The sequence below is a fragment of the Phalaenopsis equestris genome, unplaced genomic scaffold, assembly GCF_001263595.1.
Source record: "Phalaenopsis equestris unplaced genomic scaffold, ASM126359v1 Scaffold001146, whole genome shotgun sequence".
NCBI lineage: Eukaryota > Viridiplantae > Streptophyta > Magnoliopsida > Asparagales > Orchidaceae > Phalaenopsis > Phalaenopsis equestris.
Genome location: NW_018165585.1, coordinates 502,114 through 519,326, shown reverse-complemented (window position 1 = coordinate 519,326; position 17,213 = coordinate 502,114). Strand labels below are relative to the sequence as shown.

Below are 17,213 nucleotides of genomic sequence, written 5' to 3'. Positions count from 1 at the left end.
AGAACTTCATAAAACTTTGCTAGTAAATATGCTAATACTGAAAAATAAGTTTAGAAAATGTAGTCAAGCCTTCTTCTTTAAGTTGATTTAAGTGAAGTCAATTTTTAATTAGTTTAATTAGGCATCTCCTCTCCTCAAGCTCCTCCTCACATCTTTTTCTTTTCTTTTTCAGACTCATTTTCAATCCTTTTTCTTTTCTTTTCTTTTTTTTTATGTGTGGATTACTATATCTGAATAGCCTTTAATGATTTTAAACTTCACTATCCTTTTCTTAAAGTTAAAAACTTCTCACATTCCTTCACTTTATAAATTTACATTAGCTTTTAAGATTTTTCATAAAATTTTATTTTTTTCTTCTTATATGAATCTCTAAGATTTATAATACTTCAAAAATACAAATTCCTTTATTTAAAATAGAAAAACATACTCTTATTCTGTTATTGTTTATTAGAACCCTACCAAATATCTTAATCTCTAAAATTAACCTTTATTCTTTAAAAATTTTTACTTAAGTTTACTATATATTTAGAAACATAGTTATAGTTATCTAAAGTTATCCTCTAATACCAAAGGTCATGTTAAATTTTAAAATATTTTGAAAACATAACTAACTGAGGACAAATAAAATTAAGTCTCATTTCTTTAAAAAGGAATTTTTCCTAGCCCCCCCCCCCCCACCCAAAATTTTTAAAACAACTGAAATTTTTAAAAGATTTTGCATGAAAAATTGAAAAATAAAAGGTGAAAGAAAATATTTAATACATAAGAAAAAGACATACCTATTAAAGGTTCTGATTTGAAACTTAACTCTGAAATACATAAAACACATAATACATATAAAAATTTGCGGAGAAAGAGTTAACTACAAATACATCCAACAAAACACTAAAAACTAACAACTTCCAACAGTTTAACAGATCTATTGTTCAAAACATAGCATACAATTAAAATAAAGTATACAATTAAAATAAAGTATCACGTCTCAAAAACAAAGTACAACTAAACATAAACTAAACAAAAATCTAACTAAAGCATCACCAATCATGGTCTTCTTCTTCTTCTTCCACATTCAAATTCTGCTGCTGATATGGAGTAAAAACAGGGTGAGTAGGAAACTGAACTGAGTGATCACCCTTCAAGTATCTGACCATTGCATCATCATAAGCAACATCATATTCAAACCTCTATCTTATCAAATCATCATTATGAGCATTTATGACCTCCATATTTTCTATTCTACTATCCAATCTCAAGATATCTCCCTATTGGATCATCATCTACTCCATAAGTTCCTGGACAGTAAGGGTACTGGAAGTACTTGAAGTAGAAGGAATATCTCTGGTCCTACTACCAGATCTCCATCCAACATGAGATTTATAAGTCCTTATATTGGCATGCCCAATAGGCTCTAGAGGTTCAATCCTCTTCTCATCTGCTCTAAAATCAACTCTTGCCTGTTCACATAGTGTGAAAATCAGGGCAGGGTGTGCTAAACAACCAATGGTCTCTCCCAAAGCAATAGATTGAGTGTTCTTATAAATAATAGAGCCTACATCTATCCTTATCACCTGCTGGATACAGAACTTCAAGATGGCTCTATCCTTTGTAACGTCACTATGATGATTTGTTGCTATCATTCTTCCAGAAATAAAGTTCCAGAAATAAAGTAGTGACAGAACAGACCTTAGATACTAGATTTAACATAGAAAGAGGAAAGTTTACCTTAACACCATTCTTCACATTTCAAGTTCCTCTTCCATAAGTAAGAAAAGAAATAACCTCATCCAAGTCCTCATTCATAGCAAAAGAAAATTTGTACCGGAAACTATACACATCTTCTAATTGATAAAATTCATTAATCTTCTATGGAGTAAACTCCACCATTTTCCCTCGAAAAAACACAGTCTTACAAACACAAAGTCTCGAAAAAACACAGTCTTTAGAAGTCTCCTTGAAATTAGCATAGAACTCCATCACTACACCAATAATAGCCTCGACAGTAAAATAGAAAAAATTCTCCCACTGTTGAGCATTGATTATTCTCTTGACTTCTCCTCCTAGATTTTTAAATCCTCAATCCAGAATCACCTTTTTAGGTAGATTATTGAAGAAAATATTGGCCTTATAATTGACAAACTTTTGATCATCAAATTGCACCTTTCTCTTTCTTTTGCTCATTCTAGGTGTCATGGTAAATTTAATAAAATTTGATAAAATTCATATAAACTCCTCGATAATTCTAAAAATCACAATGTGGAACGTTTTAAACTTAAATCTACTAAGTGAGAGTTATTCACTAAAAAATTAAGGATTTTCTCAAAATCTCTCAAAAAATTCTAAAAATTTTGGATCTCGATAATGTAAGATAAATCCTTACTGAAAATAAAAAATGTTGAGTTCAAAGTTTAGCTCTTACCTAGAGAAGATCAAATCAAAACTTTGTTTGCCTTAAAATCGCCCCAAATCTGAGTAATAGCCAGCCCTATGTGCAAAAACTGGAGGTTGAAAGTGACTCAAAGGGTAATAATGGCATTTTAACTATGAAAATCAGAATTTTAAGGGTGTTTGGGTTCGGTTCGGGTCAAGGGCATTGTCGGCGCCCATGAGGGCGCTGTCGGTGCCAGTGGCCAGAAATTCATATTTTGATTTTTGTAAATTTCAATTTTTTTTCAATTTACTCCAAAGTCTATTTAGTCTTTTTTAACACAAATTTTCATCTTAAAATAATTCACAAACAAGAATTTTCACAAAGAACACCAAATTAACTTTTTATATGAAAATACACTTTTTACAAATACATTTTTCTAATCACACTTCCACATCCTTAAAGCAAACTAAAGTTCAAATCATCATCGAAATCAAGCCACAACACTAGAATGCTGACACAAAACTATACACAATCAAAGTCAATAGAGTTCTAAAGCAAAGTAAATAAAATCAAATCCACACAATTACATTAAAAACATATGTATTTTAAACTAGTTGAGAGTCCAACTTCTAGAGTCCAACTTCTTCAACTTCTTCAATTATTTTGCCTCATCTTTAGTACTTTCTCCTCCTCTAATATCACCCATATCATGGTAATGGACATACAAATTGTAGAAGGGTCGGTACAAGAATTGATCAGTCTAATCTTCATCGTTGCATCCATTTTTCTTGAACATCTACACCAATCCTGCTTCAATTGTCCAAGTATGATCAAAGCTATCAAAGCAGCTCTCTTTCATCCTCCAATCTAGGTGATTAAAAAGGTAGTTAAGACTTCCTATTGCATTTGTAATACTCTGAAGTTCTCTTTCTATTTTCTTCTCCAAAGCTATTGAATTTCCAACTGTTGGTGGTATCAATCGTGTTGAAGCATGTGATGAATGATCCAAAATAACATCTAATGCTTCATTTACATTTCCAATATAATTGCCATCAATAGGAATTATGGGCTCCCAAAGTAATAATACTTTATCTCAACTTTCATATGACACTTGAGATTGACTGCAAAGTAGAAAAATCGTGGAAGGATGCCCCAGTCCATATATTGGCCTATTCATAATAATACCCATAATAAATTTGAAAATAATCAATCCCACATCAATGGGCTTTTCCATTTGAATGCAATAGTTTAAAATGACACTTTCTCTTGTAACTCTACTAATCTTCATGGTAGAGAGTAATTTTCCAAATATAAATAAATATCATTGTTTTAATAATGGTTAGGCAGTGAAGCAGAGAAACTAATGTATCCCCCATCTCGGATTTTGCAATTATCATTTCCATCCTTCAAAAAGTTATATACATCTGGCATCATATCTCTTATTGGGATAAAATTTGTATAATGATATATTAGAACGTTTTCTATCATATACAAATCATTAATTAGAGCCGAGTAAATGGTGCAGCCTTACCTCGAATGAAGATGACTCCTTGGGTAATTCCATGTAAGTTAGCATAGAATTTCTTTACTACTGGTACTACAACTGCAGTGGTAGTGTAGCAAAGAACTTCCCAATGTAACAATGATTTTCTCGATCTGTGAACTTGGATTACTCAATCCATGATTGACAAAGCCTCTCTCCTTAATAAGTATTTTTTCTCGTGATGACTTTGTGATATAATCTTTGTGTGTCAAAACTGATAAACTTTCTTCTATTAAAAAACCCATACCTTAAAGTATTTCTAGAAGTGGAAGCCATGGAATTCAAAATTAGGAAGTTTCTCGACGTCCAAGGCAGTTTTTAGGACTTTAAAAACACCTCTCGACGGTTATTGAGCAGCGAAATCCCGCCAAAGTCCGTCGAATTTACTCTGCAGGCGTAAAATTGCTCGGGACGCCGTTGGCGCTCTCGATGGCACTGTCAGTGCCATGGTCCATTTGGCGGGCACCATCGACGCCCATTCTAGCGCCGTCAGCATCAGAGGCTAAAATAGTGTCTTTTAATTTTTTTGTTCAATTTGATTCCAATTTTTTCTCCAACACCAATATTTGTCTTAATTTATGATATACAAAATTGTGTAGGATTCAAATATACTATTATTTTCTAATATATAAATACACTTATTAAACAACATAGTAATATATAGATATATAGATTTATATATATGCGTTGCCTCTCACAAAGCGCTTGGTTTAATGTCGTCAGCCTGACGTACCATTGTTTAGTAAAGATGACTTAACATTAAAACTTGTTTAAATTGTGGTATGTGTCATTCATAAGAAAGTTTCAAGTCATGTCCATTAACTTTAAATATCTTTCCAACATTAGGAGGATCTTTAATAACAATTCTTTAATAACAATAGTTCCATAATGATAAATTTTAATCACTTTAAATGGTCCTAACCATCTAGATTTCAGTTTTCCTAGAAATAATCTCAATATTGTATTATATAATAGAACTTCTTATACAGGTTCAAAATACTTCTTAATAATCTTCTGATCATGCTATATTTTCATTTTTCTCTTTATAAATTTTTGCATTATCATATGCTTCATTTCTACTCACCAGCACGCTTTAGATTAAAATTAAATTCCTTAAAAGCCCAAAATGATTTATGTTCCAATTCTACTGGTTAGTGACATGTTTTTTTCAAAAATAAGTCTGTATGGGGACATTCCAATAGAAGACTTATAAGCATTTATGTATGCCCTTAATGCAGTATCTAATCTAGCAGACCAATCCAATTTATAGGAATTTACAGTTTTTCCTAATTTTTTTTTATTTCACAATTTGATATTTCTACTAGACTGCTGGTCTGAGGATGATAGGTAGTAAAGAATCTATGTATAATATTATTATTATTTTTTTATTAATTTATCGATTCTACTCTCAGAATTCTATATCTTATAAAATTTTAAAAATTTAGAAACACTCCGAGCATCACATTTAGGTGCGGTAACAGTGTCAATCTAGTTGGACATATAATCAACAACAAATAATATATATAAATTTCAAAATGAAGGCATAAATAGTTCCATAAAATCTAATCCCCACACTTTAAAAATTTCAACTTCCAATGTGTAATTTAGAGGCATTTCATTTCTTCTAGAAATATTTTCTACTCGCTAACATCTATTGCATGTTTTAATATATTTATTAACATCTTTAAAAAGAGGCCAATAAAATCCGGCTTGAAAAATTTTATATGCAATTCTATTTGTACCAAAATGTCATTCAAATTCAGAATCATGACATCTTTCAATTATTTGTTGAGTTTCTTCATAAAACACACACCTTCTAATAATTAGATCTTTACATTGTTTATATAAATATGGGTCATCCCAAAAATAGAATTTTGAATCATATATAAATTTCTTTAATTGTTGATTCTTAATATATGGTGGTAGAATATCACTTACAATATAATTTACTATATCGACATAACACGGTATATTAACTTCATCAATATTATATAGTTGTTCATTAGGGAAATTTTCTAAAATTCCATTTACAAAATTAATTTATCTTTCTTTTTCTAGTCTAGACAAATGAGCAACTATTTGATTATCATTTCTCTTTATATCAACTAATATCCATCTAATTAACCTTGGTTTAGCATCCTTCTTTTGCATCAAGTATTTGTTAGCAGAATGATCTGTATGCACTATACATTTGATTCCTATCAAGTAACGTTTAAACTTATCAAAGGCATAGATAATAGCTAATAACTCTCTTTCAGTAGTAATGTATGTGGAAGTGTAATTTGAGCATCATTTAGAGTTTTACTAACATAATATGTTACTTTAAAAATTTTGTTGTGCCTTTGTCCTAAAACAGATCCAATAGATAATCACTAGCATTACACATTATTTTAAATGGTTTCTCCTAGTTAGCTGGGACTATTATAGGTTCAGTGATTATTTTTCTTTCAATAGTTCAAATGCTTTTATGCATTCCTCATTAAAATAAAATTTTATATCTTTTTCTAAAAGTTGGCATAATGACTTAGTTAGTTTTGAAAAAATTTTTATATAACGTCTGTAGAAACCAGCATGTCCTAAAAAACTTCTTACCCCTCTGATCGTAGTCGGTGGTGATAATTTTTCAATAACTTGAAATTTTGTAGGATCTACTTCCATGCCATTTTTAGAAATTTTATGTCCAACTACGATTCCTCCTACAACCATAAATTGACATTTTTCCCAATTTAATAGTAGGTTGATTTTTTTACATAATTTCAAAAAAAATTTTAAATTATTTAAACATAATTCAAATGAAGTCCTGAACACAGAGAAATGATGCATAAATACTTTCATTCCATGTTCAATCAAATTACTAAATATTGACATCATACATCTTTAAAATGTTACAGATGTATTGCATAGTCCAAAAGGCATTCTACTAAAAGCAAATGTTCTTTAAGGACTTGTAAATGTTGTCTTGTCTTGATACTCAGAAGTAATTGGAATTTGATGATAACTGGTATATCCATCTAAAAATCAATAATATTTGTTTCCATTCAATCTATCCAACATTTGGTCTAGAAAGGGTAAAGAAAAGTCATCTTTCCTGGTGAACATGTTTAATTTTCTATAGTCTATACAAATTTGTCAACCAGTAACTTATCTTATTGGAATTAATTTATTTTTCTCATTTACTTTAACAGTCACTCCTCCTTTCTTTGGAACACAGTGAATTAGGTTTACCCAAGCACTGTCTGAAATAAGATATATAATTCTAGCATCTAACCATTTTAAAAATTTCTTTTTTAACAACTTCTTTCTATATTAGGTTTAATCTCCTTTGAGAATCAGCTTTAGGTTTGTATTGTTCATCTAATAAAATTCTGTGCATACAAATTACAGGACTGATTCCTTTAATATCTACTAAAGTCCATACAAAAGACTTTTTATATCTTCTTAACATTTATATTAATTTTTGTCCTTGAATTTCAGTTAATGCAGAAGATACAATAACAAGCAATGTAGACGAATCTCCTAAAAACACATATTTTAAATAGGCAGGTAATACTTTCAGTTCAAGTTTATGTCGTTTAATACTTGAAGGAATAAGATTTTTATTATAAATTTCTAACAAATTTAAAGTTTCAAATTTGTACTGAATATAATCTAAATTTTATGCTTTTATTTCATTCTCATTTTCATTAAATTCTTCTTATCTTAGTCTATCTTCAAACTCTTTCTTAAATTGTTCATTACTTAGATAATCAGTAACTTCCATCCTAATACATTCATTATCTTTTTCTAATGCAGGATAATTCATAACTTTTGTAATAATAAATGTTACTTCTTGAACAATAACTTTTATTATTAATTCTCCTTTTTGCACATCTATTACAGCTCTCCCTATTGCAAGAAATGGTCTTCCCAAAATAATAAAATCTCTTTATCTTCCTCCATATCTAATACTTTAAAGTCTATAGAAAAAATAAATTTATCTACTTTTACTAATACATCTTCTATAACTCCTATAGGATAAGTGATTGATCGATCAACTAACTGAAGAGGTACAGTAGTAGGGGAAATCTGTTCAAACTTTAAATGTTTAAAAATTGATAGGGACATAAGATTGATACTCGCTCCTAAATCACATAAGGTTTTTCCATAAAACTTTCCACCAACTGCATAAGGTATAGTAAAACTACCAAGATCTTTTAACTTTTCCGGAAGCTTTTTCTGAGTAATAGCTCTACACTCTTAGCACTGCACTCTTCACTGAGTGCAATGGTCTCATGATTTGCAAACTTCCTTTTCTTGTTTAATATATCTTTCATAAATTTCACATAACTTGACATTTGTTCTAAAACCTCAATGAAAGGAATGCTTATCGTTAACTTTTTAAGGATTTTTAAAAATTTTGTAAATTGTTTGTATTTATTCTTCTGCTTAAGTCATTGAGGAAATGGAGGTAATGCTTTTTCCAAGGGAACTTGTGTTTGTTCATTTTCATTATGGTCACTTTCCATCTCTTCCTTCTCCTCATAAACTTTAGTTTCTTTTTGTATTCTTATTTCAATTTCTTTTCCACTTCGTAATTGAATACCTTTAATTTGATCTTTATTTTGATCTTTGGGATTAACTTCCATAGTATTCGAAAGATTTTCTGAAGGTCTGTTACTAAGTACAGTAGCAATATGTCATAATTGATTTTCAATATTTCTAATAGTAGCCCCTTGATTTTGTGTTTGATTTCCCATATTCAACATTAATTCTTCCATCGTCAACTTCTTTTCCTTAACTTGTGGGTTAGAGTTAGAGTTAAATCCAAGAGGATAATAAGTTAAATAATTAGAATTTCGTTGATTGTTTAAATTCCTCGAAGGGTTCATTGAATTGTTATAATTATTCCAACTAAAATTAGGGTGATTTTTTCATCCAGGGTTGTAATAGTTAGAATAAGGATTGTTATTTCTATTATTAATAGCATTCAAAGTTTCATAAGATGATTAAGTATCAATTATCTGCCCTAGCAAATTTTCCTCTAATACTAATGGTATTTGAGAATATTTCACTCCAATTTGATCAATCTTTTTAGATATAGCAGCATTTTTAGATGCTAAAATAGACATTGCATCAGAGTCATGAATATTAGCTACTCTCTTAGTTTTTACCCGTTCAGAGGGCTGTTGAAAATTGTTAGCAGCAATTTTTTCTATTAAAGAGTATACTTCATCAAATGGTTTTAACATTAATGGTCCACTTGCAGCAGCATCTATAATAGATATAAGTGATCCTACTAATCCATTGTAAAAATTTTGAATTATTAACCAATCTAGTAAAACATGGTGTGGACATTTTCTAAAGAGATCCTTAAATCTTTCTGAGGCTTCATATAACATTTCCCCTTCAAACTGACAAAAAGATGTAATAAAGATGTAATATCATGATGTAATATCATTTCTAAGCTTAGCAGTTTTCCAGGGTGGAAAATATTTAGCTAAGAAATTTTATGATAGTTCTCCCCAATTTCTAACAGATCTAGGTGCTAATGAATTTAACCAAGCTTTAGCTTTATCCCTTAATGAGAAAGGAAAAATTCTAAGCCTAACAATATCATTAGACACTCCGTCATATTTAAAAGTAACACAAATTTCAAGAAAACTAACAAGATTTAAGTTAGGATCTTCAGTAAGTGTTCCTCCAAACTGATTACTTTGTACCATTTGGATAATAGTAGATTTAAGCTCAAATGAATTAGCAGCAACATTAAGGTTTTGAATAGTTAAGTGAAGTTCATCTACTGTTGGATTAGCATAATCTTTTAAAGGTACTTGTCAATTTTCATTTATTTGATTCTCAAAGTTATTCTCCATTTCGTTCAAATGCTTAATTTCTTTTTGTTTTTTTCAAATTTTTATAATAGTACGTTCTAATTCTGAACCGTGAGATACTAAACCTTTAGATCCAATATTTCACATAAGTAAATAGAATAAGCAAAGAAAATTTTCTTTAAAATATTCTTAAAGATATAGTTTTATAATTTTTTTAATTTTTGCTTTTATAATTTTTTGATAATTTATTTTGCATAAATAAATAGAATAAGCAAAGAAAATTTTCTATAAAATAATCTTAAAGATATAGTTATATATTTTTTTTAATTTTTGCTTTTATAATTTTTTGATAATTTGTATTTTGTATTTTTTTATCTATAAATTTCTTAATTTATCAAATCTATTTAATTTACCGTTACCTTCCACGGCAACAGCGCCAAAAACTTGACCAACAAAAATATAGTTATGTAAAATTTATAAAGTTGACTCTGCTTTACAATGGTGCCAAAAAATTGATATGGTACTTTATTAATAATAACATTAAGCACTTAATGTTGGTATTCTAAACAAGTATACATATTGTTATCAAGTAATATAATACATTCTATTTAAGTTTCAAATATCGATCCCACGAGGAAGGTTTAAATTTGAAATGATAAATTAACTAGGAAATTCACAGAAATAAAATGAAACTACTATCACTAAGTTTGAATGTTTAAGATATAGTCAAAGCTAAAAAATTGACTACTAGCAAAATTTAAATACAGAGTTCAAAATAGTAACTACTAAACTATGTTTATGTGATGAAGTTTTCTAAAATGAAAAAGCATCTTTCCCACTACAATGAGTTTTTTGGTGAAATTAGATGAGATAAATGGTCTAAATTTGTATTGTGCCAAAAAGGAGCAATTTTAATTCTCTAACCTGATTCAGTGTTATAGAAAATTATTGGCTAATCTTAGGTTTAGTCCCTAAATTTGTGGCTAGGCTAGGAGGATACTGACTCCCATTCCAGAGCTCCCACTTCCTTTTCCCTGAAGGCTAACTCTCGCTTTAGTTGTTAAACATTAAAATTGAATTGGGGATTTTTAGTCTATCACCATAGAAATCTTCAATTCTACACCCAACAAAGTATATTTTTCTATTTATTTACACTTAATTCCATGAACGAAATACTCCTTCATGGACTTAAATGTTATTCTCCCTCTGTTGTAGAACTCATACTCTATTTCCCAGATCATATGTTTCACAACATATTTTAACAATTCAATTGGTCAGATCGAAAAGTAAATTAAGAGCGGAGTTGAAAAACCATCACAATTTATTTTATATTTTAAAATTGTCCCATCTAAATTATCTCTTCATTTCACCTTGTCTCAGAGTAGTGAGAAAGATAAAGAAAACTACTCAGACTTCATGAGAAAGATATAAAAAAACATAAATTTCATATATAAAAAAGTTTATACAATAATAATAAACAAACAATACTTATCTGAAACTCTTTCTCAATGCAAATCCCTTGTAGCCTCTCCTAAGAGAAGTAGGAAGAAGAAATCTCTCACTTCTCTTTAAATCTCTCACTTCTCTTTAAATCTCTCACTTCTCTTTCTCTCCAACACTTCTTTGAGAAGAATTCATACTTAAACTCACAACAAAAACTCAAAACTATAAAGAAAATAACTAATTATTGGTGTAGAATGGCGTGGAAAGATGTAAAGTGGCAAGGATGGCTAAGAGGGTCGAAGGAAGACTCCTTTCTGATCAATTCCAGCTCTAAATAGAGCCTAGGGTTGGTTCTCCAATAGGTGCATCCAAAAACTCTTCAAAAAGCGTTTAAATTTGTCGAATCTTCTAGAAACAGGGCCTACACCGACGCTGGCGCCATCGACGCCAGAGGCCATTTAATTTAGTTTGTCTTCTCTGTCAAACGGCACCGTCGGTACCCAGTCTGGCACCGTTAGTGCTGAACAAATTATCAGAATCTCCATTTTGACTCCAAATTTCATCATTTTTGCTTCTTTTTTGCTCCAAGTCCTACAAATCAACAACCTGCAATAAAACATAAAAAATACCTTCCATTAAAGTGCAATATCACAAAAAATGAGCATAAAATATGGGTCTAAAAATGCATATATTTTTGGTGTATCATTTTCCTCAGGATCCGTGACATCTGCTAGTTCTTCTTTCTTTCGATTCCATAATAAATGTTTCAAATTTAATTCATTCCAATTTCACACTTCCTTTGTCTGGTCTCTTTGAAAAGTCCTATCCTTTAAAATCCTTGTAGACAATATCCTCTAATTTTTATCGAGAGTTTTCTTAGGTGACTTTGGTTATCTAAGATGTATTAACTATAAGGGTTTGCTCTTATAGGAAACATTCAAGAACCCAGCTTAATATAAACTATATTTAATATTTTCGTATTAAATAGGGGTACTTGTTGGTTAACATAAAAAAATGATTTTTCACAGACTTAAAGTGATGTCATAAATTATTTAGTTGAGTCTTACCAGTAAGTAGTGTGTCTACCCTTCAGGATAGATGCATTGCTTGTGGTTTTAGGCTCTTTTATTTAAAATACTGAGGATATGAGATCGATCTGTTCTTGTATTTTCAAAAATCTAAAATATTACATTTTTCCAAATTTATATATGTAAATTAAATTGAAACGGGCATTGGGATTTCTATTCCAGCAACCAGCAATTACCCTCGGATGTGGTAACCCACGGTTGCAAACGAGATCTCTCCAGTTTAAATGAGCTTAACAACTTGTTTGCGCTAAGTAAATTCAAAAAAAAATTGTGATGCCGGAACGAGGGAATCGTGAGATCCTAACCAGGCTAAGAGATGAATCAAGTAATGCAACACAATGAAAGAAACTGTTGAGCTTTATAGAGAAAAATTTAGCTATAACCTATAAATTCAAGCAGTCAAAAGTCCCTAACTTAAGCATAAAGTAATTATTGTTATAAAGAGAATATCAGAATTGTAGAAAATCCTTAGATATAAGAGAAAGTTTTATAAATATCTTTACAAATGCAATATTTGCTGAATCTGAATATCGTCAATGGAAGAAATCATTTGTCCAAGGAGTAGTCATTATCCCAGTTAGATTGTTTATAGTTATTGAATTTACAAGAAATAAACCTTATGAAATTTGATAACTTACTACAAATTTCAAAAATTCTTAATAATCTCTAATAATTTTTTTTTGTCATAATCTCGAAAAGATAGATTAAGTGAAAATTCTCACTCTTTATATATCTTTTCTTCTGAATGAATAGCAATTAATTCTTATTGCCCTATCAAAATGTTAAACATTTTCCTTCATTTCACCATATAACATTTTACCCCCAATATACCGGTCAATAATAATGTACAAAATTTAAATTTACTACATGTTCATCCCAGTTTTAATTTTCTAAAAAATGATGTAAAATATTTTTTTAGGGAAGAATATTTAAAATTTTATTTGATTTGGTTGACTCTGTGTCTATACACACACACTAATACATTTTATGAGGCACATATAACGTATATATTGAACTCATACACTTATAAATTATAATTTATCAATGAGCACTTGCATATGCCAAATTGCCCACACACTCTACCTTGAAGTGTTAGAAATCAAAGGAAACACCGTTGTAGATCTAAATTTAAATATAATACATCATCAATGTAGTATAAATGAATTGAGATTTAAAAAGCACTTCATTATTTAGCATCAGAGAGTAATAGGACGCTCCACAACCAATGCAGCCAAACCCAACTCATAAACATGGTTTCAATAAATAGAGATAGAAGATAAAGTGGAGGTGACATTGGAGGTCAAACCTATTGAAGTTGGTTATATTTATCAGCATGACTTTAAACTTATGAACTAACTATTCCTTGGACGAGTGATTAATTCATATAATTCTATTTTCATGGTCATGGGTTTGAGTCCCTCTCTACCCTTCCCCTTAACTATCATGTTTTTCTAAAACAAAAACTAGGGATCTAGTTCATTTTCTCTCATACCAAAAAAAAAATTATCCTTGTTTATCCAATTAACAAAAAATTGTCTTCTTAAATGTCTCTCACTCTTCCATGTCATAGACCACCATTTATCAACGGTGGTTTTACTATGTCAAAAAATTGCCTTCTACCATATTCTATAAAGCCACCGACTTCATTTCAAAAAATTGTTCTGCCATCACCTTTGTATCATTTCCAACAGTGAAAAACTTTCTTGTGTCAAATGTCTATTTTCAATCTAATTAGACATCATTCTTGGGCATCTACATATATTTAATTCAAATGAAACTAGCACATGATTCTTGTTCACATTCATATATACATAATTACATAAATTTATCAATGATATAAATTATTTTCAAATAATCCTTGAACTTAATTTAGGAGGTTAGGTTCTAATTTTTTATAATATTTTCATCAACCATTAATTAATTTATGTTCTATTCAATATTAAAATTTGTAAATGAATCAAATTAAACGAAAATTTTTATGAAGAAGCTTTTTATACTTTAGTCAAAATATTAAAAAAATATCCATGGTAAGCCTTCATCAACTCTAAGAAAAAGATAGGTCAATTGTTATTTTTGACTCGTTTATGCTAATGAGGGATCTAGGATAAAGTTTTATTTTCCTCATAAAAAATCACAATCATTTATTGATTATATTTAATAGCTAGTTCAATAAAAAAACAATATTCCAACACATAAAAAAGTATTTGGTACAAATTCAAATTTTTCCCATGAACACTCGAGTCTAAATTGAGTTGAACTAAAATTGATCTATTTAACTTTGAATAGATTAGTTTGCTAAAAATACATGAAATTTAAAAAGGAACTAACTCAATAAACAATATTGGAGCAAGTGCACATATCTTTATACATATATTGAATGTATATAAATATGATTTTTTTTTAATCAATACATATTTCCTATAGTGATATTTTCCCATTTCCTATTTTGAGTGGTTTTAAGAAAATGTTACAAAAACTATACATTTTATTTTATACAAATATTAGCTCAAGCATTACATATAATTTGATGAACGATAGTAAATACTTCTGTGAATAATTATTTAAAATTTAGAAATTTAAATGCTACTATCTAATCACAGGAATATGCTTTACTTGAATAAGCTCAATATACATAAAAGCAGTATTTATTTTTTTCATCGACTTATAATGGAATGGCAAAATAATGAAGAAAACTGCTTATAGAATCCTCTCAAGGAAATGAGATTCTACTTAAACTAAGAAGTGCGGTAATAACACGTGAAATATATAAACCATGGATACATTTAATACAAGTTAAAGTGAAGCAAGCATAAGGTTGCTCGAAAGTTAAAGGGAAGATATAGTGTATGAGCATAAAACGTACATGGTAAAATTAAGAGAGGACATATGACTAGCCAATAGTATACACAAGAGAATCATATCTATAGTGTAGAGCAATTGGTCGGCGCAAAGGTGAGCTGCATGCTGGAAAGGTCATAGCCAATATGAAAGTTTTGTTGTGCAATATTACCAAATATGCTGATAGAATCTGGGGTGCTTCCACTAGAGACCATTGCAAGGCACACAATATTTTGAGAAGCTTCCACAAATGCATTGGATTGTTGCAAGACCACTGACGCCCCACCAGAAAATTGGAAGGTGATCTCTGGAAACTTAGCGGAAGCTCCACTTCCAGAGACATCAAAGCAAAGGTTGAAGACGCCATTTGGATCTGTGACTTGGGAAAGGCTAACGCTGCTCTTCACGTTGCTCTCCACGGATTGCAATGTGTTATCATCAAGGAGTGTTAGAGTCGTGCCAGAGTCAATGATGATGTTGCCTTGGGCAGGCGCCTTGGTTTGTGTGGGCTTCTCGACAGTAACTGTCTTTCCGGCCACGCTGATGTGCTCAAGGCTAAGAAAGTAGAATGTGTCCGGAGAACCGGAGATCAAGGGTGTGGTAACAGCGTTAGAGCCAGAGACAACTGCATTGGAGCCAAAGTTGAGCTTGCTCGTTTCAGATGTTTGGGTTGACGAGGGCAAGCAGTAGGAAAACTTGCTCCCAATGGTAGAGCCGAGTTGGCGGATGAGTGAGAGCTTTCCTCCACCTAAACCAACGAGGCCAGCATCATTCTTGTCAAAAGTGCCATTGCTCTGATGGGTGCACCCAAAGAGAGTTGTGGGGATTTGCACTGGACGACCGCTGGTAGAGTCAAAACCTATTGTCTCCGTGGAGAGGTAGCCTTCGACGATTGACCTGTCACCATATCCATATTGATAGTAGCACTGCAAGGAGGGGCCGCAACTGCTTTGTGGTAGTATCGAGCAAGGGTCGGTATTACAGGAGATTGTTTTGTATGTAGATGAAGCTTGCGGGTCAAAAAGAGGGGCAGTTTGGGAGTAGCATTCATTGCACGGGGCGCATTGGACCCATATGAGATCACTGCCTGTGTCAGCGATGGCGAGGATCTTCTTTGTTGGTGTACCAAGGTAGAAGCTCATCAAGTACTCGAAGGTGTTTGGGGTGATCTCTGAGTAAAAGTTGTCGGCATCATCCATGGGAAGTGCAGAGGAAGAACTACGGGACTTGTGGATGGCATCACGAAAGTAGATGGCACGGGAACGAGAGCGCTCAGCTGCCGCACGTATGCGGGACGAATATGTGGATTTGGGGTCATAGAGCGGCGACTTGGGGGAGTCGCGATGGATGAGCTCTATAGAAAAGCCATTGCTACTACACCATGCTAGAATTGGAAGGTGGCTGGCAACCGAGAGAATGAGCAGAGCGATTGGAAGATGGTATGAAGAGCAGGTCATATTGATGTATGGAAGTTTCTTTCTTTTCCTTTGTTGGTTCGTTGGTGATGATTAATGTGCAGAAATAAAGTATTTATAGATTCACATAATAAAATCGGGGAGTGAAATATATTTATTTTTTCTTACTATTTTATACCATTTTCTAAAGAAGCACAACGGAAAAGACAAACAACCTGACGTGAGTAACAAAACATGCTTTATCTATTATTTTATTCCATAGCATGAAAAATGAAATTAATTAAATATTAGAAATGCATGGCCAGCCGGAACCCTTTTCCTTCTACGTGAACGTGCAACTGTACAACATTCTCCTTCCTATGACTTTCAAAACAATCCCATATATCCACTTGAATAGTACGTACGACGTTACTTGAAATTTACTTCCGACAGGATGCCATTTAATTGTTTAATATTCTAACTCTCTCTTTAAAACAGGCATATATTTATATTCCCCATTAATAAAATTTTAATATATTTTCTTCCTACAATTTAGCCATAATTATCAGTAATTGTTTTTGTACTATAAAAATAAAGCCATAATTGGCCAATCTAAATTGAATGTGTCAAAATCAAAGAGCTATAAACCAATCCAAATTATGTTTATCAACCTAAACTACTTAAAAAGTGAAATTGTAACTTTAATTTAGCTAGTTAACGTGACTACAT

At 31.0% G+C, this 17,213-nt stretch overlaps 1 protein-coding gene across 1 annotated transcript; it reads right to left on the bottom strand.

The window, feature by feature from the left end:
- Positions 1 to 15,173: 15,173 nt before the first annotated feature.
- On the bottom strand, positions 15,174 to 16,547 carry LOC110033346 (aspartic proteinase CDR1-like). The gene has a single exon (XM_020737279.1). The coding sequence runs from the start codon at positions 16,545 to 16,547 to the stop codon at positions 15,174 to 15,176; it is 1,374 nt and encodes a 457-aa protein (XP_020592938.1).
- Between the last annotated feature and the right edge of the window lie 666 nt (positions 16,548 to 17,213).